General features: G+C 50.9%; 1 protein-coding gene across 2 annotated transcripts in view; it reads right to left on the bottom strand.

The window, feature by feature from the left end:
* The window catches only part of IGSF21 (immunoglobin superfamily member 21), a 267,027-nt gene that overhangs the window by 140,610 nt on the left and 101,749 nt on the right, over positions 1–24,668 (bottom strand). For both annotated transcript variants that reach the window (XM_048824717.2, XM_048824716.2), the window contains exon 2: positions 18,529–18,641. In XM_048824717.2, coding sequence (XP_048680674.1) covers positions 18,529–18,552 — 24 coding nt within the window. In that variant the 5' untranslated portion in view covers positions 18,553–18,641. The remainder of the gene's footprint in view (positions 1–18,528; positions 18,642–24,668) is intronic.

Raw genomic sequence — 24,668 nt, 5'->3', positions numbered from 1 at the left:
GTCACTGTCAGACTCACCGTATGTGGGTGAGGCTCTGCTGAAGCCGATGGAGGTTCACCCAGGTGCATCTGGTCTGCAGCGAGGCTGGCGTTCGCCTTCACTTCCCGCCCTACACTACTGTTCTGTGCACTGCTGGGTTCCACCCCTTTCTGTGTCCTGCAGGGATTGATGAAATGTGCGAGGGTGGACCCCACTGTGGTTCAGGTTTATACATGATCCACCCCCTTGACTCTTCCTAACTTGAGCTATCCCTCAGTTTAGAGCCAAATCTCCCTCCCTTCCCCAACAACTTATTCTTATCTCACTTCTGTCATAATAAACTACTTGCACCCAGAGCTCCAGAACCACAGGAGGATCTCAGAGCCCTTAGCAAGCATTCAGTAATGCAGCCCCACAGCAGCCTCTGGTAAGCAGAGAAGATTCCCATTTTTACGGATGGGGAAACTGAGGCACAAAGATAGTAAGGTGACATTTTGTAACCTGTCAGTTAATTTTGGGACCCTCAATAGTGGATGCCCAACTGGAAGCTGAGGCTGATTTTCAGAGGTGCTGAACATCCTCATCTCCAAATGATGGTCAATCTCAGCTATGACAGTCAGACCCCCGGGGGGCTCCACTTTGACAGCCAAGGAGCTGAGACACCCACAATGAGCTGGAAGCATTCACAAAATCGTGCCCTAAGGTTACACAGAGAGTCTATGATAACCTCAGGAATAGAGCCGAGGCGTCCTGCTCTGCCCACTGGACAATGCTCCCTCCATAAAGAGGCATTCCTGGCACGGAGAACATAACCACATTGCCGTGAGGCATGTAACAGCACAGTTAACTCCATATTACAGGTAGGGAAACCAGCAGAAGGAGTTGACTCATCTGCTGGCATCTGCTGAATCTGGGAGGGAGCTGTGCATAAAACCCAGGAGTCCCGATTGCCAGTTCCCTTGCTCTAACCACAAGCCTAGAACCTGTCTCCTTAACAAATTAATGCTACATAACCTGTGGCAGTAACTGACTAGCTTTCCTTATTCTGGGTGTTCAGTAGTGCATATTCTGGATTTCTTCCCCCATTCAGGCCCTGGCAGAGTGGGACAACATATCCGATCCTATGGCAATGAGCAGCGTCTAAACACCGCGGAATGCGGACGCTGGAGAAAGCTGCGCCACATCCTCACGGACTGCAATTTCTTCCAAACGCTGCTTTATTCCCACTTGACAAGGTGCTTGTCTGCAATAAGCAAAATATTCAAACGCGCCAAAGATGTCAGCAGCCTCCTGCAGAGACGCTGCTGCTGCAAAGAAGCAGTTTCCTGCAGGCCAATCAGTGCTGGATTGGTCCTGTATGAAAGGGGGCTGATAGCCCCCTCTTGGGAGGGAGGATGGGGCACGGCTGTTGGTAGGTCTCAGATTTCATGCCTGCATTGGAGACAAAGAGACAAGGACGGTGAAGGCCTACTTCCCCATCTACCAGGGAAGCGCGGGTACATAACCCAATAGGCTGTCCCCACTGCACTGATCAACACAGCTTCACAGAGGCCAGGCCAGGTAAAAATGGAGCTTGCTTTGCTGCAGGGGAAGTTTACAGACACTAAGATGCCCAATGCTAGCAAATGAGTCCCAGTGGCATGGCCGTCATCTACGCTGGATGAAGTGACCGCAGGCCCAGCCAGATAGTTCATTTCTCCAATAGGTCTATTGCACCAGGATGGCATCTCTGCTGCACCCCCACAGGCCCCGTTAACATGCTCCATGCTCCTCCTGTGAGTGTGAGCCAGCAGGAAACGGGCTCCAGGAAACAAAAACCTTGAGCGCATCCACTGCAGCTGGGAGCCGAATGCTGCCAGCAATGTCCAATGTGCCAGGCGTGCTTAGGAAGCAGGCGCGACCCTGTGCACTGGAGGGGCCCAACGAATGGCACAGCCACCCGCTCACACAGGAAACGGCCCCTCTGAACATGCCCAGGGCGACAGGTGCACTCAAAAGCACGTCCCCTGCAACAGATGTTGCTCGCCCCCATACAGCTGTGCCGACATGTGCGCTCTCTCTCACCCCCCCCCCATCTAGTTACTTATGAGCCACACTGTGCCATCGACTTCTAAGCCAAACTCTCCTCTCAGACCAGCAGGGGAGGGGACTTCGGCTTAAATGGCCCCTTCATGCCTACCAAGTGTTTTGAAGGTGCAACACGCTCTTGTGTATTGCCGCATATCATTTTGAACCAGAGAAAGGCCCTTCCCTGGAGCTGCATGGGCTCCCACTCTCTCCCCCGCGGTTCGTGTTGTTCACGCACTTTGCTCGGTTCAGCGTGGTGGTTTTACTTTTCAGAGGAAGGTTTGTTTTGCATCGTTCCCTTTTAAAGCCTGGGTAACGGCTGCTCAGCCCGAAGGCAAGCCGTGATGAGAAGTCGTCGTGTACATCCCTGGCTGATCTGCCTGGCAACAGACCGTCCCGCAGCACAGAAGATGGCATAGTTCGCAGGACACAAGTGAAGCGCCAGCCTCAGGAAATCCAGCAGAGGAGGGCGTTTTCTGCTGACACCGTGCACCAGAAGCGTCACTCCAAGGAGCCAGACGCAGCTTTCACCCAGAGCTGCTCAGTCAGAGGTCAGGTCCACTGTACAGCACATGTACAGAGCCAACCACCCGTGGGCCGAATGCGAGGCAAGGCGGAAAAAGCGAAAGCTGAGCCGATGCTGGAGGATTATTCATTGTCTCACCCACATGTACGCTACAGGGCATGGAAAAAGCAGCGAAGAAGAGTGGAAAGCACTGTAGATCTGAAAGGCTAAGTACCTGGGATTTTCATTTCAATGCAGCAATCCAAGCTCTCTAAGGGTAAGATGCCCCCCAATTCAGAGACCCTACAGGAGGCCTGTGCACTGATTTACATCCAAAGTCCGTGCACCACTAAAGTCTCGTGTAAACCCCTGAGGCCCTAGGCAGAGATGGATTTCCTAGGTGCATATCTAAATCAGTGGTCAGTGCGAGTTACAGAGCCCCCATTGTGCCCAATCCACAGAGGATTTGAGTCTGTTACAGCTCTCACGTGGCCAGCCTGGTTCTTTAGCTCAATTTGTAGAGATTCATGCGGATAGTTCTGGAAGACATAGGTTCACGCCCTGGGGCATCAGCCCAGAGAGCAGCTGATAGATCGCCGAATACTCTAAATAAACTCTGGGGAAACAGCCTCAAAGCCAAGTAAGGGACCGGGCCCAAAACCCAGCTCACAAAGTTGAAGTCTCCATTAGTCTAACCATCACCCTAACCAACTTGGGCTTGTCTCTGTTTCTACCCAAAGCAGTACCGTGGGTGGGGTTGGCTCACTGGAACCCTATGCATGGGCTGGCTCACCAAAAGGTTTGACCGTCGGGCAAAATCAGGCCTGAAGTTTGTACCTAAACCTGGAAAGCAACGCATTTCTCCTGGCGAGCATCCATCCAGGAGCAAGGTGTGTGTGGGGGGTCTATTTGAAGTAACAGAACGCTGTCTCCCAGCTGCTACAGAGACTTCAGCGCTGATTTGTTCCTCTATTCTGCTAAGGCTACTTCAGCCTAGTGGTGTAAAAAGGGGTCTGGAAACAGGCCCTGAGAGAGAGAACGCCCTATGTAGGGAGCTCTCCCGTCACTGTACAGCTGTCGGTGCTGGCTCTGCTCATGAAAGGGACACCTGGTAGGAATGGGGCCTGGCTGGAACACCTTGGGTGGTGGATTTTCTCGGCTTTCCACAGCCCACAGGGGTGCTAAGGGAAGCAGAAGATAAGCTAGAGCAGTCCCGAGGAGGCTTTAATCTACCTCTCAGGCCACACCAGCCCCAGAATACAGGACGTGGGAGCCCCAGGCAGCTTTGCACCCCCTGGTATTGTGCTCAGTGCAAGGAAGAACTGACTGGGAACCAGGGTTGCACGTGCTGGCACTTTAAGCAGGGCCCAGTCAAGCGGGGACGGGGTGAAGAGGGCCAAGTGCAGGCTGGGTCTATCCTTTGCCCTATGTCGCTCTCACCCATAGCCCTGCGACTTCGGCTACTGCCCGTGGAAAGGCCCTTTAATGACTGCGTCCAGAGGCTGCGAGCTCCCTTTGTTCTTTATCGCGCTGACGCAGCCAGGGGGCCATCCAGCCCCCCTGCCGTCTCTGGCCACCACTGATAAGTGCAGCTGAAATATATATCATCTATCAAGGGGGGTTTATTGTCTGAACACCGCTTCCGCCCGCTGGGGCAGTCAGTGCCGGGAAGAGGTCTCCATGGCAACGTGCAGCCACCTCTACCTCTGGGGGCCCATCTCTCTGGGGATTTTTTTTTTTAATGGTAAGAATTGTGTCCTTTCACCTTCCTATTGTCCTAGATGTTTATATCATTGAGATACATCGCAAGTACAGATGGTGGAGCTGAGAAAATGACTGCCTCGTGGTTTGGAAACCTGGCCGATGGAAAGATAGGAAGCTCCCCCCGACACCCTTCCCTCCATTTCTTATATGGGTAACAAGATACAGGTTCAGGGGAAAATTAGGGGCCAGATACAACCCTTTTGTGCCCGTACAATGGCAAAAAGGGGCCACAATGCTGGCTTAACCAGCTTCCTAGCAATCCCCGGGTAGCCAGCTCTCCATCACCCTTTTCTGGCCCTCGTGTCAGGGACTAGGCCAAGGGAAGGCGGGAAGGGGTGTAGCCTTAGAGACCACTGCACTCAGGAGAAAGTTAGAGCAGCCTCGTGGATACTCTAAATTGTGCCGAGGACCGAACTGGGCTAGGGAAGGAGGAGAATAACGGTGGGAGTCCCCCTCTCTCAGGTCCTGTGCCAAACAGTTGGTCCTGAGATCTGGCTCTGGATGCTTTGGGCATGATTTCCGCATTAATCTGTGAGCAATAGCAGGTTAAAAAAAGAAAAGAAAATGGTAGGAACAGCAGCTCCGACGAGGCGGACTCCGCTCCCTTTGGAGCAAAGCTTTCACTTCAGCCTGGTTAAGTGAACTGAAAGCAGAGCAAGAAGCTGCATAATTCTGAGTCCTAATCCCCACTCTGCCACGTGGCGATGGGCAAGTCACTCACCCTGGCTCACTGTCCCTATCTGTCAAACGGGGATGGTAATGCACAGTTCACTGGAGGGCTTCGAGACTTAAGCACCACAGGGATTTAGCTAATTTAAAGGGCTAAGTATTATGAACTTTCCAGCAAACAACAAGGAAGCCCCCAACGTGCTGATTAACAATTCTTCTGGTTTAGCTAGAGATGAGGCGGAGCCATGAAGTCTGAATCGAGAGCACTCAGACCTGAGCTTTCAGGTCCGCTCGTTACGGAGGAATAGGCCAGCGGCTGAGTTCGGACCTGGATCTGGGACAAAACTTCCCTGAAGGAGATTTGGACCCATCACAGGTTTTAGACACTCACAAACTCCTTCTTCCACTGAGCTGCTTGAGGCTCCAGTCCAGCGCGAGGAGCAGCCCCAGCTCCCGCTTCTCCCAGGACCACCGTCCTTTGTCCAAGTGCATCGGTTCCTCCCTCTCAGCTGTTGGCCCCACGTGCCTGCAGCTGCTCAGGAGTCATCTTCCAGTTTTCCAAAGTGGCCGCCTAACTTGCACCGAGAAAATGAGCGGGTCTGTTCGCTTTCCGAGGAGGAGCACATATAGAGGGCGTTGCACGCACAGCTTTGAAAATTTGACTCTGGGTCAGTTTCTTTAAGGCTTGATTGAGATGTTGAGGGCCCGGACAAGAGTAATGGGACCAGAATACTGTCCAACCAGGATTCAAGGTAGGCTCTATTTACCTCCCAAAGGTATTTCTACAACACACATCACCAGGGTATATAAGCGCTCCAGAAATACCCCAGAGTAGACGGATAAATCCCACCCTGACTCCCCGCGTTCTGGTCCAATCTCTCTCCCACACACCTCCTTCCGCCTTTGGAATATAAAATCACTGGGCCAGAAATCTGCTTGATCTTCGACTCCCAACAGCAAGGAACCTCCAAGTACATTCTGCTTCCTGCAGCACCACTTCCTTCAAGCCCTTAAGTTGCCTGGCTTCCAGGGAAAGCACACTGAGAAGAGAGGAAGGGGTGTTCCAGCTTCTACGGACACGATACAATAGGCCAGCAAATGGAGGAGCTTTGGATAGATCCCTGAGCAGGCAGAGAAGGAAGCCAAAGTGGAGGAGGGAAAGGAGCCTTCTCGTGCTGGCACCTTTTGTTGATCACGTCCCTCAAGCAACAGGGCCAGGGAGACATTTATTTGCTTGCACGGTCAGTAAACTGTCGCAAAAGCCAGGGTCGGAGGATCCCATTTGGTTGTGCACAAGGCACCCGTGAGTGGCTAAAAAAGGGAGGGGGAGGGGTTAAGAGCTAGCCAGATACTTGAGTGCAGGATTATGGGGCAGAGGAGCACAAGGGAAGGCTTAGCAGCCATGTAACTCAGTGGCTTTCGGGACAGAGAGTCCAGCAAGGAGAGAGAGGAGGAGCAGGATTATTACGGCGCATGTAGTGCAGGAGGAGATCTAGATTACTGGGAAATTAAGAAGGAGATTTTACATGTGCGGTGGGAGGGGGTCGTTTTATCTAAATGACAAAGAACTAAATCTAGGTTAAGAAATTTGTATTTTCGGTTGAGCCGACCCTTAGAGAGATGCTGCCGAATGTTGTTTCTGTTACCGCTGCCAGCTATTACAGCTGCTCGCTGTGCATCACGGAAGCTAATCCCAACCCTGCTCTGTTTGGCCAGCATTTGTTCCCTCCTCCCCCCCAGTGACCCCACAAGTGTTTCTAAAAAAGACCACAGAGTCGATTTCTGTAGGCTCACTCCTCGGCTCATTCTCTGCAAGTCAGCACAGTCCTGGTGAGAATCCTACAATTTGATCTTATGTCCACGAGGAGTCCTGCTGAAATCAATGTCCCATTGCCCTATGAAATCCCACTGAACTCAACCCCACAGGGGAATCCGCAGGTTTGGGGTCCTAGTTAATGGCTTCAGAGCCTGGTGGGGGAGCCTCAGAACAGGAACATTCTTGATCTGTAGATCCAACATGACAGAGCTGTTTTTTCTTTTATTGTATCAATACTCTTAGCTGTTCATGTCCTGGGCCACTTCTGAGCACATACTGCTAGTCACACCAAACTGTGTAACAGTTCTGGTGATTTAGACAAGCACAAAGCAATGCAAGACCAAGAAACTCCTTATTGATTGTTCTGTAAGTCATTATTTGGATTTAGATCTGCAAAGACGGAAGGGAAGTGCACCAACCTGTATGCTCCACCACTCACCCAAAGACCCTGAAAATGATAAAAGCCACAGAGAGGTTCACCAACTGCAAAATATCAGGACATGGTTCTTGTGAGCCAGGGACCTCTTAGGGCCAACTGCCAGAGGGCATAGGGATGCATAAGGGTTACCGGGATTCCCTGGGTCTGGTATTTTCATATTAGTTAACCAAAGCCTGTGTCATACTGTTCATCATCATAACTGCAAGGCTGGATAACATGTAAGGAGGTAGGTTTATATACTGAAAATTACGTTCACAAGTTCTGCGACTGGTGGCTTGGCCCCTGAAGGGTATGAACAGGTTTCTTTCAGGCAAGAGATGTTTATCTATCTGTCTAGCTACATATAAATTGTAGGGTTTACAATAAGAAAAGGAGTACTTGTGGCACCTTAGAGACTAACCAATTTATTTGAGCATAAGCTTTCGTGAGCTACAGCTCACTTCATCGGATGCATACTGTAGCTCACGAAAGCTTATGCTCAAATAAATTGGTTAGTCTCTAAGGTGCCACAAGTACTCCCTTTCTTTTTGCGAATACAGACTAACACGGCTGTTACTCTGAAACCAGGGTTTACAATGGATGCCCATTTACAGTCTGAGCCAAAGGCCAACGAAGGCCCTGTGAAATCTTCAAGAGAGGGAATTTACAGGAAGAAATAAACCAGCAGGAGGGGGTCCTGTTCCCGTTTGCAAGAGATGACGATGGATTTTTGGACTGTAACTGTAGGGGCAGGGACTGAGTCTGCATCCTTCACCTAGCAAGTAAGCTGGTGGTGCGTTTGCCTCATGAAGAAAGGATCACAGCCAGGCGTGGCAGGAAAGACTTTGGGGTAAGCTAACTTTTATTAGACGAGGGGTTGTACAGTGAAGTAAGTCTCGGTTCGAGAATGTAGGTGATTACTTTATTTTATAACCCTTGCTTTCCAATATTTCTGCTGGCAATTACTGTTCTTCGTTAAATAAACTTGTTTTAACTATAACAATCCCTAAGTGCTGGGTGTTAAGCAGAGCCAAGAGAGATTCTAAGGTGTAACTAGTAAGCTGGGGGGATCCCTAAGTGCTGGGTGTTAAGCAGAGCCAAGAGAGATTCTAAGGTGTAACTAGTAAGCTCGGGGGCCCTATTCAGGGACTGTCCTGACTCTCTGATGACCAGTGAGCATCTTGTCTCAGCATCTTTGCTGGCTTCCCAGAGTAGATGGATGTTCCAGCTTCCCTGCCTGGTCAGCTGGTGTGCCTGATTCAGTGTCGGTCCTGACTCTCCAGGGCTGCTGTTCTGTCTGAACCAAGAGCCCCCTTTGATTTAGTAGCAGATGGGGCTCTTGGTTCCAATTTTCCTTGGAGTCTCAGAGGCTCAATGCCAGGCTTTCTGTAGCTCCCTAGGCCCTTTCCAGGTAGGGAACTGTCATGCTTTCTGGACCATCACAGGAAGAAGGAGAGAGAGCAGAACATCCACCAGAACTGCCAGAAAATGCTATTGAGGGTTTCATCAGCCACTAAATATCACAGGAGCCACCATGGGGCCAAGCTAATGGAAATATACAAGCCTTCAGCATATATGCCCATAGCTATGCAGCATGGTCACCTTTGAAGTTGAGAGGGAAACGAGGTTTCATTAGTCAGGAATATAATTAAAAGGTCTGGCCAGTAGAAGTCATGGGAAATACCATCATCCAACAGCTGCTGAGCTTAAGGAAGACCCAAGAGACCAAGTGATCTGGAAGGCACTGTATGAACATGGAAAGTCCTGAGCGTATGGGGGGAGATCATAGAATCATAGAATATCAGGGTTGGAAGGGACCTCAGGAGGTCCAACCCCCTGCTCAAAGCAGGGCCAATTCCCAATTTTTGCCCCAAATCCCTAAATGGCCCCCTCAAGGATTGAACTTATAACCCTGGGTTTAGTAGGCCAATGCTCAGACCACTGAGCTATCCTCCCCCAGATCACAATGCTTTTTGCAACGTTCCTCAAACGATGGAAGGAAGGGAACAGAAGGTCCAATTCTCTGTCACTTTCCCTGCCATAAAGCAAGAGTTAACTCCGCTGAAATGAGTAGGGTTACTCTGATGTAAAACTGGAGTGAGGACAGAATTGGACCCACTGTCTGAATGGAAAAGTCTGATTGTTCCAACTGTAAGGTGAGTAAAAAGTTCTTGGTCTCAAAATAGTTTGTATTCCTGTGTTATTGACAGAGACAGGCCTGAAACAAAGCTATGCATCTCAGCTTGAATTCTGGAGCAGCATGCATGGAGAGCCAACCTTTGCAGCCCTGGCCCCGCCCCTCGTTTCTAAACAGCAGGCCCCTGGCTTAGTTGACGGCTTTCCTTCCAACGCTGCAAATCTCTTGAGCGGCTGGCATGTTTTCGCTCTGTAATAAAAGGTTGCGAATTGTAAAATTGTTCCAGCACCTCTTGGTGATCCTTGAAAGTCACTGTGGCCTATGATCGATTATTGTAGGGCTGCCCATTAATTCTAGCTGCATCCCACTGGCTTGGTATTGTAGGGTCTTTCACAGGTGCAAGGCTAAGTCTCTTTTTCTGTTTGTTCACTTCTGTAGGCCTGCCCATGAATGTTGGGCTGCAGTCCTTCTGCTTTGTTCTCGTAGGGTCGCTCCTGAGACCTGGGCCCCTAGAATTATTGTTTTAAAAGGAACAATAGCTTTGAGTCAGTTGCTCCGAGTCCCACCCTCTACTCCTCCTGTTTCCTCCTTCCAGACTGCAATGCTTCTAATGAGGCCTATCTGCAATTCTAGACACCAGCACCTCCTGTGCGTGCCTAGCGTTGGCCTCTGCCATGGTAGGTGCCTGTGCGTTTTCAGCTGCAGCCTTTGGGGAGATGTATGTTTCATGGTGCAATTACCCTGGGGGTGTCAGAATGCTGCCCCGAGCTCCCTCCATGTGCCATCCTCCCTCCGACTCAGTTCACGCTCCCTCTTGTTTCTGATCCCGTCTTCCTTCTGCAATAGATCCGTGCCATCCACCTTCTCCATTGTTCTCAGGATTTTTTACAGCTGAATCATGTCCCATCTTAATCTTCTCTTTTTAATGAATATAAACTTAATTACCCTCTCCTCTCCTCGTAATGCTAACCCCGGAGACTCTTTATCAGCCCAATTACCCTCTTCTGCACCTCTTCCGATTCTTCATTATCCTCTCTGTAGCACGGTTCCCAGATATCCCAGCTGCAGTCTCACCAGTCTTTGGTACCATGCCATAATGATCTCTTCTGATCTCAGCTCTATTGTTGGCACAACCCTGTGTTCTCTCTGAGCTCAGAAAATTATACAGACTTTGCAAACAGATTTGCAAGCAGGGACTCCGGCTTCAAAAGGCAGAAAGGATGGTAATGGTCCTTACCAACCTTGATGCTGTTTGTCGATTCTCTGACATTTCAATAGCCCCTTGCACCCCACGGCTACATGCAAATACTGCTTCATCCACCGCGCAGGGGGCAAGCAGCTCTGGGGTGAAACATCACAGCTCTTTAAGGGCCCCAGCCCTGCAAATACTTATGCATGTGAGTCAAGTTACTACTCATCCGGACAATGTTTGTGGGGTTGGACCCTCAGTCAGGAAGCAAAGAATATGTCAGCTGATGTGCAGCAGGGGTATTGGAGTCCTATCTGCAGAAGTGAGGTCAGTGGGAGTTGCAGGTACTCAGTACCTCACAGGATTAGGCCTCCAGTAGGCAGATTCCAAGGTGGAATCTGACCAGGACTTTGGGGTTACACTGTTCTTCTGAAACCCTGCGATCTGTAATGACCACAGTGGGTTAAGATGCAGATCTAGCCAATTCCTCTTGGCTCAGTCCAGACGGTGAGGGGAGTGCCGCCAAGCAAACTACGGCACCTAGGCTACACTGGAGCGTCCAAGGACAGACACAGCCCATGCTTGTTTGGTTGTTGAGAGCTGAAAAGGCTACAGCTCTTGGGGATGCGGCTGCAGGCGCATGTGTCCAGTAATTGCCAAACCTGTCCTTATGGAAAAGTCCGAGAAAATACACCCGGGACAAAGCCAATAGGGTTCTTTAAACAGGTACTGGAACTATGTTTTGCAGCCAGAAGGAAGGGAACTGCGTTCTCTGGGATTTCCAAAGGGATCTAGGTAGCCAGAAGTAATTTGGCCAACTGCTGAACTCGCTTCATCCTAGACGAGGAGCCAAAAACGGTTCTCACCGCCCATAAACAAAAATCCCAGACTGAGTTTTTGGTAAAGCAGAAAATCAGCTTCTGGAAAGAGAAAACCGCTGCCTCCCCCACCCACACTTTCCTTTTCTCAGTGCAACGCCACTGCCATTTTACTGAGCAAAGCGCAAATTTCCACCACGGTACATTTGGAAACGATCCCGAGCTTTTCCCCTGAGAATGCAGATCCTCGTTCCATTTTTACCACGGAGGCCACAGTAGCATTGCTACAATGTTGCCCGGAGTGATATTCACCAATGCTTGTGAAAATGATGTCACTAGTGAATACTTGTGAAACAAAATAAATCCTCTGCCCATCTGGAATGTCCCTGGGATTATCCTAACAGCTGCATATTGTTATCCCATTGGAGACTGAAAGTTGACAGTATTGATTGTGGCTTAGATTTGGGGCAGCTCCATCTCTTGAACCTGGGCACCACCTATTGGGAAACTGGTTAAGGGCAAAGTGAAATGGCTTACAACAGAGAGAGACTAGGAAGGGTGCTGAGATCTGGATGCAATTCATCTCCTGACCCACTTTTTCAGAAACTTTGCAGCTGTCGCATACTCTTTGAATCCTTCCAACACCCGCAGGTAGCACTTGGCAGACTTTCTGTGACTGAACATGAAAAACACAGTGGGGGAAGTGGCTTCATCAGAGGAAGCTTGGCCAACTAAAAGTTTCCCTGGGTCTGAAAACCCAGCTCTTTAGTGGTATGTTTGCCGGCAAAGGAGGGGCGGGGGACAGAGATGGCTAATTGGGCTGGTGACATCTGATGAAATAGGAGTTCTTCCTGTAGGATTTTTTTTTCCTTGATACCTCCTCATTGTTCAAAGCTCCACTAATAATGGGCTCTGTACCTTTAAGCTATTCTTTACCAAGTATATAATTCTGTTTGGTACAAAGATATTTTCCAATCCTTTTTCATATACATAGTCACTGGCTTTTGTGTATATGTGTAAGACCATTTGTATTGATCATATTACATTGTTAGAGTGTGAAAAGGGTTTCTAAAGTCCTTAAGAGAGATTTCAAAGCATGGCTAATATCCTTCGATCATAACATAGCTCTGTCTTGCCCTTCTGGAGCACCTTTCATCCCAAGCTGAAAGCGATATCAAAACTGTATCAGCCACTGGAATACAGCCTCCTTTGGGGTGGAAAGACGCATTTATTGAACAGGTCACAGCATTGCCGTGCAGCTGAATTCACGCTGGTCTGTGCTCAGATTTTGCACCGCTCTAGCTGTGTCTCTTCAAAAACAGATGCCGTTAAACCTGGTGTTAAATACACCTATTTTCAACTCAATTATAGCCGTAAAAAGGTGCATCTGACAGCATAGCCCGTTCTGTAAATATACAGACATCTGCAGGGGGAATCTCACAGAGAGGGCAGAACCCCCAGGGAGTACTCCCTCCCCCCGCAACTTTCTGAGGACTCTTCTCCCAATACTGACTCATCTCAGTCAGTGAGATAAGCTGGGGCTTCAGCACCTGCATTGGGGATAGTGGCTGGCTGCAATCCCTTTCTGCAGCAGAGTGCTATGGAGCAGCCCTGTGATGGGAGCTGTTGCACAGCACGGGGCATAAGCGGGGCTCAGAATTAGGGCGTTAGAAAAGTCCTGCTGGCCAAGCAAGTCTCTCTCACCGTTATTCCATCATGTCCACCCCGTTTGGGTGACATTTGCCCCGTGCCAAGGGTGCAGCACTGGACCTGTGCATTGCTTGAGGGCTTTACTGGTGCGTCAGTTCTGGCCTTTTGCACAGAGGGGCATTTAACCCTTGGTGAGTTCTTGACCCCGGCCCCCGCTCCATTCTCTTTTCCTCATTTTGTTTCCCTTTTCCGCTCAGTTGCAGCCCTGCTCTGTAATATTGGATTAGCCCACTTTCTTCAGAGCTGATTTTCTATTTGCATAATCCTCCCCATTCGGAGACGCGTTCCAGCCCTTGGTGATAAGATGATGTGCTGGGGTGGCCAAGCAAATTACACTCTTCGTTTTGAACAGCCATCGAGAGAGGAGGTGGAAGGAAATAACCCAGCTTTTATTTTTATCTCTGAACGCTCCCCCTTTTTCCGGGTGGCAGCTGCTGTTCACACGTCTCCTGACAGTCATTTAAATCCAGAGAGTAAAGATCATCCCTGGGCCTCCAAAGCTGCATCACTCCCTTGTGATGCTGTTTTTCCTAGCTCAGAGAAAAGGCCAATCAAAGCAGAGTCCTCTAGTCGGTCACCTGTTTACGGTTTCTCGGGTTATGTCTACACTGCACACTAAGCCCTGGCTCAGGTTTGAGCCCAAGCCCCATTTCTGTCCACCCACAAATCAGTCTGACTTGGGTCAGCAAATGCTCAGGAACCAGGGCCTATGATCTGGTCAGGGGGTGGGTCAGAGCCTGAGTCCAAGCCCTGTCATTTTGCAGTGTGGATGCAGGTCAAGCCAGAGACCTGAGTCAGAAGGACTGTGCGGTGCAGTGTGGATGTTAGCATGGCTGCGAGCCCTGAGGCTAGCAATTGTAAACCCAGGTTCACACTGCAGTGTGGACGCTCAAGTGCGGAGCCATCCCTGGAGACATGGAGTCTAGGAGCTCGGGTTCCACAGATCCAGACTTAGGGTGCAACGTAGATATACCCTTATAGAGCCTTATCCACTTCACTGCATAGGATCCTACCAGACCCCTTTATGGACCCATGGACCATGCCGTCGTGATACACAAGAGGCAGCTCTAGATGAATACTTAGACACATGCTAAAATCTCATTGACTTCAATGGGACTTTAGCACATGCTTAAAATCAAACGTGCTTTCTTGACTAGGGATGCAGGCCTTTAGAGCATGTTCTACCCCACATACCTTTCCTGCCGGGTGGCTGAGAAGTGCGGAGGGCAGCTCTGTCGAGTGCAATGAGCAAGAGGCTCGGGGCTATGAGTTCTAATCTTGGTACTTGCTCTGTTGTGGTTTTTGGCAGGTCCCTTAACCTTTGTGGCAGGGAGGAGAAGAAACCCATGCTGGTATCTTCCACCTGTGCAAAATGCTTGGAAAGCAGGAAAATAGTTTGTTTCTGGGCCACTCTGGTCTGGTGGAAGCAATGTGAACCTACAATTTGATTGGAGATATACACAGCAATGGGCCTGATCCCAGGCTGGTGTGAAGCTGGGCTGCCACAAGGAAGGGCCCTTCTTGCGTCTTTAAAACAAACCAAACAAGTGACGAAGCTGCCCTGCACGACTGGTGCCAGCATCTTGCAGAAAAACCTTGTCAGAATGATTTACAAATTGTGTAAATATAACTCCACAGCCCCTGCATCTCTGCACCAGCTCACTCAAGAGCATCATTCATTTTTAAGTGAGTAGGAGACTGCGGCTGGAGCTTTCAGCATCCACCGTGGAAAGATCCATGGAAAAAAGAAGGGAACAAAAGAAGAGGCGGAAGGAAGGGGAGGGGTCACTCATTCGTCGCTGGGTGTCTGGATTGCAGTAAATGGACCATCAGAAATTAAGTTACAGATTGGATTAAAGATCTGTAGGGCCAGGTCCTCAGCTGGTGCAAATCCACTGGCTCCGGTTCACACCTTAGAAACCATCTCTGCCTTTTCCATGTGGTCCCTGCAGGTTGGGCTCCAAGCACATTGGCGTGGGTGGGGAGGGGGAGTGCATTGCGACTGCTCGTGCTGTCCCTGTTCTGTGGATAAATCAAGGACGTAGCTTTTCAGGGCTGTCCATCCCGTGAGCACCCGCTCCAGCCCTGAAGGAGTTGGAAAAGCTGAAGGAAGTAAAACCCCGGCTGATTGGGGGAAGTGGCAGCAGCTGGGGGCCACACCCCAATCAGGGCCCAGCTGGCTCTATAAAGGCTTTGAGCCAGAAGTTCAGTAGACACTCTCGCTAGCTTGGAGAGAGAGGGACCTGGCTGCAAGGTCTGAGAAAGTACCTAGATAGGGAGCAGGGCTGGGGAAGGCCCAGGGAGCCGGGGAGCTCGGACCTAGGAAAGTCCCAGGCTGCAGGCCTGGGAAGGCCTATTAGGTACAGGGTTACGGGGGCAGCCACGGGTAGGCAGAGGCAGCAGGTCCAAACCCCCTCGCCTGTGATGAGTGGCTTATACTGGAGTCTGCCCCAGCGAGCGGGGGCTAGTTGGTGACTGGCAGTAGCCTAAGACTGAGGCGAGGTGGGGATAGTGGGTGGGGGTTCCCTTGGGAGGGGGAGACCCAGAACTGTGGGGGTACTGCCAGGGGGCACCCAAGACAAGGGCACTGTGGTCCGGCGAGACACCGGTCTGAAGGAGGCGCTCCGGAGGCTGGATGCTATTTCCCCGAAGACGACCAGCAGGAGGCGCTGCCGGGTGCATCTGCGCTCCGTGATAGGCACTAAATTTGCTAATAAGAAACTTGATCCTGCCTCCTGGCTCACACCTGCTCTCCAAGGACATGATCCAAAGCTCCCTGAAATTATTGGAAAGATTCCCATCTTGATAATATCTAATATAACTAATATCTAGATTATCTCCCATATGCATGAATCATCAGCACATTACTCCTGAGGGCATTCTGCGCCACTATGCAGAGGAAGAGAAAGTCTCGTCCTCCCCAGCCCAGCTGGACTAGCAGATGAGGCCGGCACAGGATAGGAGCCACCAGCTCGGTCTTCCCCAGTCCTGCCTCCTGCCCCACAGTGATTTACCTCTCTGTCGGCTGTCCTGGGCACCCAAAACATATTTTTGGGGAGAGTCGCATGACCGCTCTTGTGGCTTCCCTTTGCTTCCCACTCAGAAAGTCATTTTGCTGTGGGGAAGCAAAGAAATCTGCAGGGACATGAATTCTGCACATGCGTAGTAGCGCAGAATCCCCCCCCCCGCAGGAGTAGCACATCCACATATCTGATCCATGCTCTCACACCCACAGGTGGATTTCTCTCTCTCTCTCTCTCTCACACACACACACACACACACACAATGATGATTTCTCTCTCTACTGTAGCACGCATCTATGCAAACAACGCTGGAAAAGGGAGAATAGCTTCCCAGACCTTGAAGGGACAAGGCAGGGTCTGTTCCAGTATTTCCTGCTCAAGTCTCGGGATCCTCCCTGCCACAATGCAAAACACAGCACTCCTATCCCCGTCTCCTCTGCACCTCTGAAACTCCTGGCCAGACGGATTTCCTCGTGCGCAGCCACCATGGCCTCTTTGAAGATAGCAGCCAGGGGAGGGAGGGATGCACGTTAGGGAAAAGCTTCTGGGGAATTAAAGGACTGTGGGCTAAATTCAAGGCTGGTGGAGCTCTCCTGAAGCTAATAAAGCTGCCCCATGGGTGAACCTAAACGGGTTTGTCTGTTAAGTGTTTGGGGAGCTAAGTAGTACCAGGGCTAGTGCACCCACCTTTCACCTCCATACACCTGGGCTGGGCACCACATGGACGTCATCTGGCACAACTGGCTGGTTGTTTGAGGGGCTCCCCCATTAACGCACAGCCTCCCAGGACTACGTGTTAACAGGTTGAGATACATGAGTAACCTGTACAGCAGGGGAAGCTGCAGCCTGTACAATACAGGGGGCTGAGATTAAGGAGCAAGGCGTGTTGGCAGAGCTGTGAATTCCAGTGCAGCGGAGTGGAGGCTGAGGGGTATTGGCAGAGCTGGGTGGGGACCTACGACTGGAATAGCACCTCAGCACTGAGGTGCACTGGAAGACCTCTGTGAAAGAAGTTGGCCTAGCACTGCCCTGCACAAAGCCTGGTTTACTCTGGGTTGCACTTAGTCCCTCGCTTCCATGGGCACCAGATTTGTCCACTGATTAGGAGGACGCGGCTTGCCATGCATTGTGCAATCTGTGCAAGTGAGATCCCTCACCCCAGGTTTCAAATGCGTCTCAGTCCATTTAACACACGCTGCGGCACCTCTGACGTGTCATTACGATGCACTGATTTCATGTTTTAAATAGCACCGACACACAGCGCTTTGCCTGCTTGTGCGAGCCCTCTGTTTCATCCCCCAGCCAGAGATGCTCTCTGCTGTCACCCCACCCATTCGCAGGGAAAGTCAGATAAACACCAAGTTTGATTTCCCTTCAAACACAGGCAAAGCGAGATGGGTGAAGTCGTCAAGAACGCAAACGACCCATTCTGGCTGGTGCTCGCCTGGGTAGAGTTACAGGCACCAGATTGGCTTTTGCTCCCAATTCAGACCTACCCCAGCCTTCACCCATGATTCTGCCCAGCGCTGACCTGGCTGCCCTCTCCTTGAAGAGAGGTCACTTTGGCCCAACAAGACAGCAGGATCATGTTCCCTGGGCACAGTGCAAGTCTGTCTTTGTCACTCCTAGCTGCCTCTGACCCCACTGACATTGTGTCTGGCCTGGACGTGGCATTATGGTATACATTTCCAGCTCCCGAGAGGAGCATACTTTGGCAGCCGACTGCCCCAGCATGGAAATAACATGCAATGGCTGGTTTAAGACTTTTTTGGGATGAAAGGCCACACTTGTGTACATTGGGAACTATGGAATGGCTGGACGGAAACTCCCAGATCCAAAAACTGGGAAAGTTCCAAGCCAAATCAGAGCTTTGCAGTTGGCCCCTAGCTGTACAATGCCAGATCCAGACCCCCCGAACTCTGGAAGCCAGATCTATGCTTTGCAAAGAAGTCTCCTCTCTCCAGTGGGGCTAACAGGAGCCCCAGCTCCAAACAGCCCTGATACCACAGGGCCTGTCCTTAGCAATAATCTTACAGACACCACCGTGGCCAGCAGACATAAACAGCCACCGCTTTTTCCCTTTCTTTGCAAGGCCCTGTTAGTTAAACTGCCAAAACCCACCAAGGGAGCATCACAAAACTACTGGAGTGAGTGTCAGAAGGGCCCTGGGAACAATCTCACTGCTACTTCTTTGCCATTCATTTAAAAGCAAAACAAAGCCAACCCAAGACTTCCCGTCTCATCCCCTTTTCCCCTTTTAGATCGGACCAGGCGGCTATGGCTGGGTAATCGATGCTTCCATCACCGAGAAACCTCTTGACAGTTTCCTCTGACATCCCTCAGCTGCACGGCTCTGGCCTCGCATCATGCACTGGAAGAACAGCCTGCCTGACCCTGTCCCTGTCACAGGAGGGTTAACGGGCGGTCACTTACCCGGTACCAGACTATCTCCCGCATCCTGCCATCCGTCTTGAAGTTACATTTCAAAGTCACGGCATCCCCGACCACCACAGGCGGGAGCGGCTCAATGCTGACAGTCAGGTAGCCTGTGAAATAACGGAGGAAGAGAAACACAACATGAGCCAAGGCAGGGCTGGGAAGTGGGCGCAGGCCTAAGTGAGCTGGGAAACTGGTCCCAAGTGGGGATGGAAATACGGACTGGCTTCCACGTGCCCACCCTCTATTCACTCCTCTCCCTCCTCCTCCTGCAGACACGATCACATCCTCAAGGGGAAATCATTGAGCCTGATTTCCCTCTGCCCTGCCTGTGGGGAAGTCATTTACACCAGTGCCAGGGGTGCGAAACACAACTGCTGCTGTGCAGAGACTATGGCCTGCCACGTGTCTCACTGTTCCCTTGTACTCCCTTATCAGTTTCCATCTGATGCCTCTTTAGATTGCAAGCCTCTTAGGCAGCAGCCATCTTTTCATTCTGTGTTTGTACAGCGCCTGGCGCGACGTGGGCCTGGTAATGCAAAGAATAATTATAAATGATTTGCCCCTCACCCACACGAGGGGGGTTAACGTTCTCAGCATCGCCAACACCAAATGTTCAAAAAATAGCACGAGTCAGGCCCTCAAAATCATGAGATCGGCTTACGGTGGGGCCCTGTTCTGAAGCTTTCCTCCGCAAACAGGAGGGCGAGCAAGTTACTTTTTTTTTTCTTGAAAGCTGAGAGGCTCGTGTAATCACATAACTCCCAGAGCTGGGACCGTAAGTAAAACACCAGCTATCGTAAGATTTGTGATCAAATCACGAGAGTCAGCGACGCTGCGTTTTACACCTCTTTGCACTGGTTTAAATGGCTACACAAGTTGGCAGCATAACGCCCAATCAGTGTGTGTGTGTTACATGTTCCTGTCTAGGTCCTATTCACAGAGGCTCTGGGACTGTTACGGCATTCAGCTTAAGAGCCAGGCTCTATAGTGCAAATTGAGTCAGGTTTGTAGGTAGACTTGGAAGGATTCAATTTTTATCAGGGAATGTCAGTAAATGTCAATTTCATCACACACACCCAAACCAGAAAAAAATTAAAATTTACAAAAAGGCAAAGTAAGGAAAATGCTGCTCGAGAACTTACTAATGTTTGAGTTAGGGACGTTTACTTTGTATATTCTGACAGGCGACGTCCAATATTTGTGTTTTAGAGGTTAGAAAGCTTTAACTTTTTGAATCTCAGCATCTACTATCATTAAATAATTATCTGATCTCCCCGATTGTCAGCCTTCCAATGCTTTCCTGCAACTGTGAACATGTAAATCAATAAAAATAGAAAAATAATCATTGATGCTGTCCACCACAATTGTATAAAAATGGTTATCACTTTCTGCCACACCTGCTTAAAGAGCACGAGGTGCCTGATTTGATCCCTGGCGTGTCAACCACCACACTAAGACTCGGGCCATTCTGATCTTGCACCTCCACAGCACTGAGTTCCATGGATTTACAGCAGCGCCGGCAGAATGAAACCTGTTCCTGCTGTACATGTAGCATTTCAAAAGCCCTTGGCATTGCTTTGCTCCCATTGACATCAATGGGAGGTTTACCAGAAATGCTGATGAGATCAGTGTGCAGTGTTTTGAATTGTCCAGCAACCTGGACAGTTAATCGTTCCCTGCCCCCGATATATCTTGATGCCAACAGATCTAAAGGAGAAAAATAAAAGAAAGGGGTCCTATCTCTTTAAGGCCAACAGGTCCAGTGTGTGATGTGGGGAGGCTTCAGGTGGGAGGATCAGGCTGAATTGCACCTGCTATCTTCTCTCAAGGTGAATCTCAGGATTAATTGTCGCCCAGACAGCGACTCCGAGGGATTGCTTGGAAAGGTGACACATGACCCCACATTAGTTACACAGCCTGAGTCTGGCTTGCGGAGCAGGTGCTTATAAAGGTACTCAGCGTTTTTGGTTACAGCAGCAGTGGGAGGCTTAGCTGCTGGGTGGGGGCTGTCTCTGCTTCAAGGGAGGGCAGGGACACCAGTGCAGAGGGATGGACCCATCACTCCTCTTTCCATGCAGGCGTGTTGAGTCAGGATAGAGGAGAAGGGAGCAGCAGGGCAGCCCACATGATAGGGCAGTGCCCGGTGTGGTGCTGCTAGACGATCTAGAGTCCCATGGGTTGGTGCTGGGGAGAACGTACTCATCTCTGAGCAGCCAGCAGAGATTGGCTAATGCCCATGCAGCACCTGCTCCTCGGTGACCCATGGGACATGCAGCTGTTCTCCTATCCAGCCTGGCTCATCACGGGGAAGGAGATAGACTGGGTGTTCCCATTTGTTTCAGGTCACAACGGGAGTCTGGAGGTTGAGTCTAGTTTGTCCCCGGTCCAGTTGGCAGCCTCTCCGCAGAAGCCGTGCAGGGTCAGAAAGCTGGTGGTGTGGAGCAGGCCACAAGTCAGGACTGGAGGTTTTTCTGATTCAGAGATATCGCTCCCCATTGATTTTTAGCTTCAGTATTTTCTGTGTCCCATGATCCCTCCCCACTCTGTACCTACAGCCATCTCAGGTCCTCTCCCCACACATTTCTTCCTCACTCCTTGCTCCTCTGGGGCGAGGGGTAGGCAGTGAACGCAGCCCAGATGGAGTGAATCCTTGGGCATCGGTCTCCAAATGCAGGCGAGCTGACCGTCCCGTGTCTCCACTCTCCCCCTCGATCACATTCACCCTAAACTAGCTTGGCCCATGGTTGTGCAATGGAAATGCAAGACGTTGCACTGCTCTGCGCTCTGTCCATCACTGGGGCAGGATCCCTGCTCCATGACAGCTCTGGATGCCTTGGGAGGTAGCAATGGAGAATAAGCAGAGGCAATTCTTGAGCAGAATTCCAAATCAGCTGTCCACATCCAGCTATTTGAAGTCTCCCAAGTCTCCTCAACTTTCCCACCTGGCCTCTCTCACTGTAACGCCCATCAGGAATGGTTACTTCTGAGTAGACTAATCATCCATCTAATCCTATAGCCAGATAAATCAGAATATGCTCTTTGTTTACCTGAGCTGGTGCCCTGTCTCTGGCAATGACCAATGCAGTGTGCTGCAGAGGAAGGTATTAACAGCACACCTAATTGCAAGACACAGTGCCATTCTTCCTGACCTCCTTTGACAACTTGTGCCGTGAAAGCATGGGGAATGTGAGCACCTTTCTGTTTCCATCTCACTGATGGGATCTCGGATTCTGTTCCACTTGGTCTTGAATCTGAGCTGTTCACCTCATGCAGCAGTGAGTTCCACAGATTGCATATTCCAGAGTTACAAAATGAAACTGACCGCTACCAAATGATTAACACTCAGGCACTCTCATAAAGGAGCACCCTCACTGGAACACAATCAGGGGAGAGAACTACCACATGGTCTCCATGGCTCTAATCAGGAGAGGGACTGCACCCACCTGCAGACACCCCTATCACAGGATGTGAATTAAAATGCATTGCTGAAGGAACAAAACCAAGTAAGGGAAATGGAGGCATAATGTAAACAGGGTCAGGAGCCAATCCGCAAAGCCTTCCAACCACTGAGATGCCGAAGGGGTTAACAAAACACGCAGTGAAACAAACAAAAGCCCGCCTTTTGAAATTAATCAGCACCTGGGAACTACAGACAGGAGCTTTCTTCTTCTGCATGCTGCAACCATACCCTCCCGCCAGCCAGGGGGATGGAGGGAAGAAGAGTGGTGAAGCTGCAGGGAGTAGGGGAGAAGACAGGCCTGTGTTAAATAGCTGCTTCTAATTGGCCCTGACAGCGAAATCTTCCAGATCAAACAAGCAATCTGCTCAGGAATGGAAAAAATCCCGAGGTTCGTGAGACTCCCATCCCAGCGCTTTGCGAGGGAGTGCGCTGTGTATCGGTTACACAGAGGTCTCCTTGCTTTTCAAAATGCCCTAGAGCACCTGGGATTTTTCAGGACTATTTACAGTGACACGGGGGGGGCCTGAGGCTACTGAAAACCACTGCACGGCTATCAGGACTTCAAAGCGTTGCACTCACACTACCCTCCTCTGGGTTTCCTCGACATTGCGACGGGCAGTGGGAATAAAGTCGCGAGGTTTAAACGGGAAGTCCGAAGGGCCAGTATATTTGGAATTGCCTCAGGCCCCGTGCACCCACAGAGCTCCTGCTGCTACCACCATCAAACGCTGGAGACGCTCAGGTCCTGGGATTAAGGGTCACAGTGTTTCCCAGGTCTGTGGGTTTAAAGAAGCTAGGAAGCAGCGAAGGAGGGCACAGGTCACCTCCATCCCACTGCACCAGTGTTTAATGTGTAACAGGATTAAATGGATGCATTGCTTTGACTTATGAAATGTCCTGAGAGCCTCCTAATTTAGGTTCTAGGTCCTGATTCTGCCAGAGATTCGCTACGGGTCTCTGGCCAACTTTTCCAAAAGTGACCTGCTGATTTTGGGTGCCTCTGGTTTTGGTTGCCCAACCTGTAACACCTGTTAAGTACTTAGATAGACAGGGAGTATCGCTCTGTGCCTCAGTTTCCCCATGTGTAAAACGGCGATAACGTTAGTGACTCGGCTGAGTGACGTGCTCTGAGATCTTACTTCAAAGTGTTCTCATGGTACAATGAGAAGAGCTGCCCAGTGTGTTTAACCACCCCAGCCCATGGCACTGACAGAGGCTGTGATTGCATCACAAGGCAGTGACAACACAAGGCTGACACTTCTGTGGCGTACTTCTCTGGAAAGAGTCCCAGCTACACCGCGGGGGCAGGGCGGTACAGCCGCCCCGCTCGTAGTCCGTGCTCACCCGAACAAGAACTTCAGCACTCTCGGCACTTCGGTGCCGCTCACCCCCCGCAGCTCACAAAGGGCTCGGATTGCGCCAGAGATTCGTGGCGGTAGCGAGCTGGCCCCCAGCACCTCGCAACCTTCAATGTGTTTAACCTCACAAACCCCCTCAGGCGGGGAAGCGCTATTATCTCAATCCAGCTGGGGAACTGGGGGTAGGTCTGCACTGCAAAGAGGCTCAGAGTGTGGGGGTCAATTGACTTGGGCTCCCGGGACTCAGGCTTCCGGGCTAACAATAGTAGTGGAGACGTTTGGGTCGGGCTGGAGTCCAGGGTCCGAGACCCTTCCCGCTGGCCGGGTTTCAGAGCCGGGCTCCAGCCTGAGCATCTACACTGCTATGGTTAGCCCTGGAGCCCAAGCCCCAGGAGCTGGAGTCAATCGAACCGGGCTCAGAGACTCGGCACAAGGGGAGTTTCTTTGCAGTGCAGACCTACCCAGAGGCCCAGGGAGATGCGAGGCTTGTCCGCACTGCTAATAAAAGCGGCGCTGGCTACCTTGGGGTCACTAACACACGCGAGGTACCCTGAGGTAAAAACACAGTGAGGACAAAGCACTTAGTAAGCTCGCCCGGGGTCAGCTCCGTTCCCTCACCGGGGGCTGCCCTGGCTGAGGTCACCGCACCGTGCAGCTAAAGAGCCTGCTTTCCCCAAAGGATGCTACTTACCCCAAGGTAAGAAACGCAGGGGTTTAGTACCGAAAACAAGCCCTAAGTAACTCAGCCGAGATCATAAGAGGAAGCCTGGATCGGCGCACAAACTCAAACCAGAGTCTCCCGAGTCCCAGACGAGCACCCCCCGATCCCACCCCAGCCCCGGCTGCTTCTCCTCTCATCCTGCTACTGTGCTGACCCACAGCTGATGCCTCAGGGGAAGGCGATACCCTCTCTCCCACACACACAGACATTGTCACACTGGATCTTAATCAGGGGTACGGGGGGAAATGGGGAACTTCCACCCTGACCTGCCACCACACACACACAAGCATTAAACTCATGTCCAGAAGCACGACGCCTGTGTCTCCCCCCCGCCGCCCCGCACCAGCCTTTCCACCAGTAACTCACTTCTCTCAGCAAAGCTGTCAGAGTGGTACCAATTAGCCCTGTCTCCACCACTCCAGTCCCATTTTAAAGTCCTCTAAATTGCTCAACTCCGGTCCCTGTAGGAGGGAATCCTGCAGATTAATTAGAGGGCGCGTAAAGACGTAACCCCTGTTTTATCGGTTCTGCCTGGTTTGCCAATCCATTCCAATGAGCGGCCCCCACCTCCCTCCCCCAGCAACCTGGCAGCCCG

Source organism: Caretta caretta, chromosome 18 (assembly GCF_965140235.1).
Source record: "Caretta caretta isolate rCarCar2 chromosome 18, rCarCar1.hap1, whole genome shotgun sequence".
NCBI classification, from domain to species: Eukaryota; Metazoa; Chordata; order Testudines; family Cheloniidae; genus Caretta; species Caretta caretta.
Note: the sequence above shows the minus strand (reverse complement) of the source record. Positions and strands in the feature narration are given on the sequence as shown.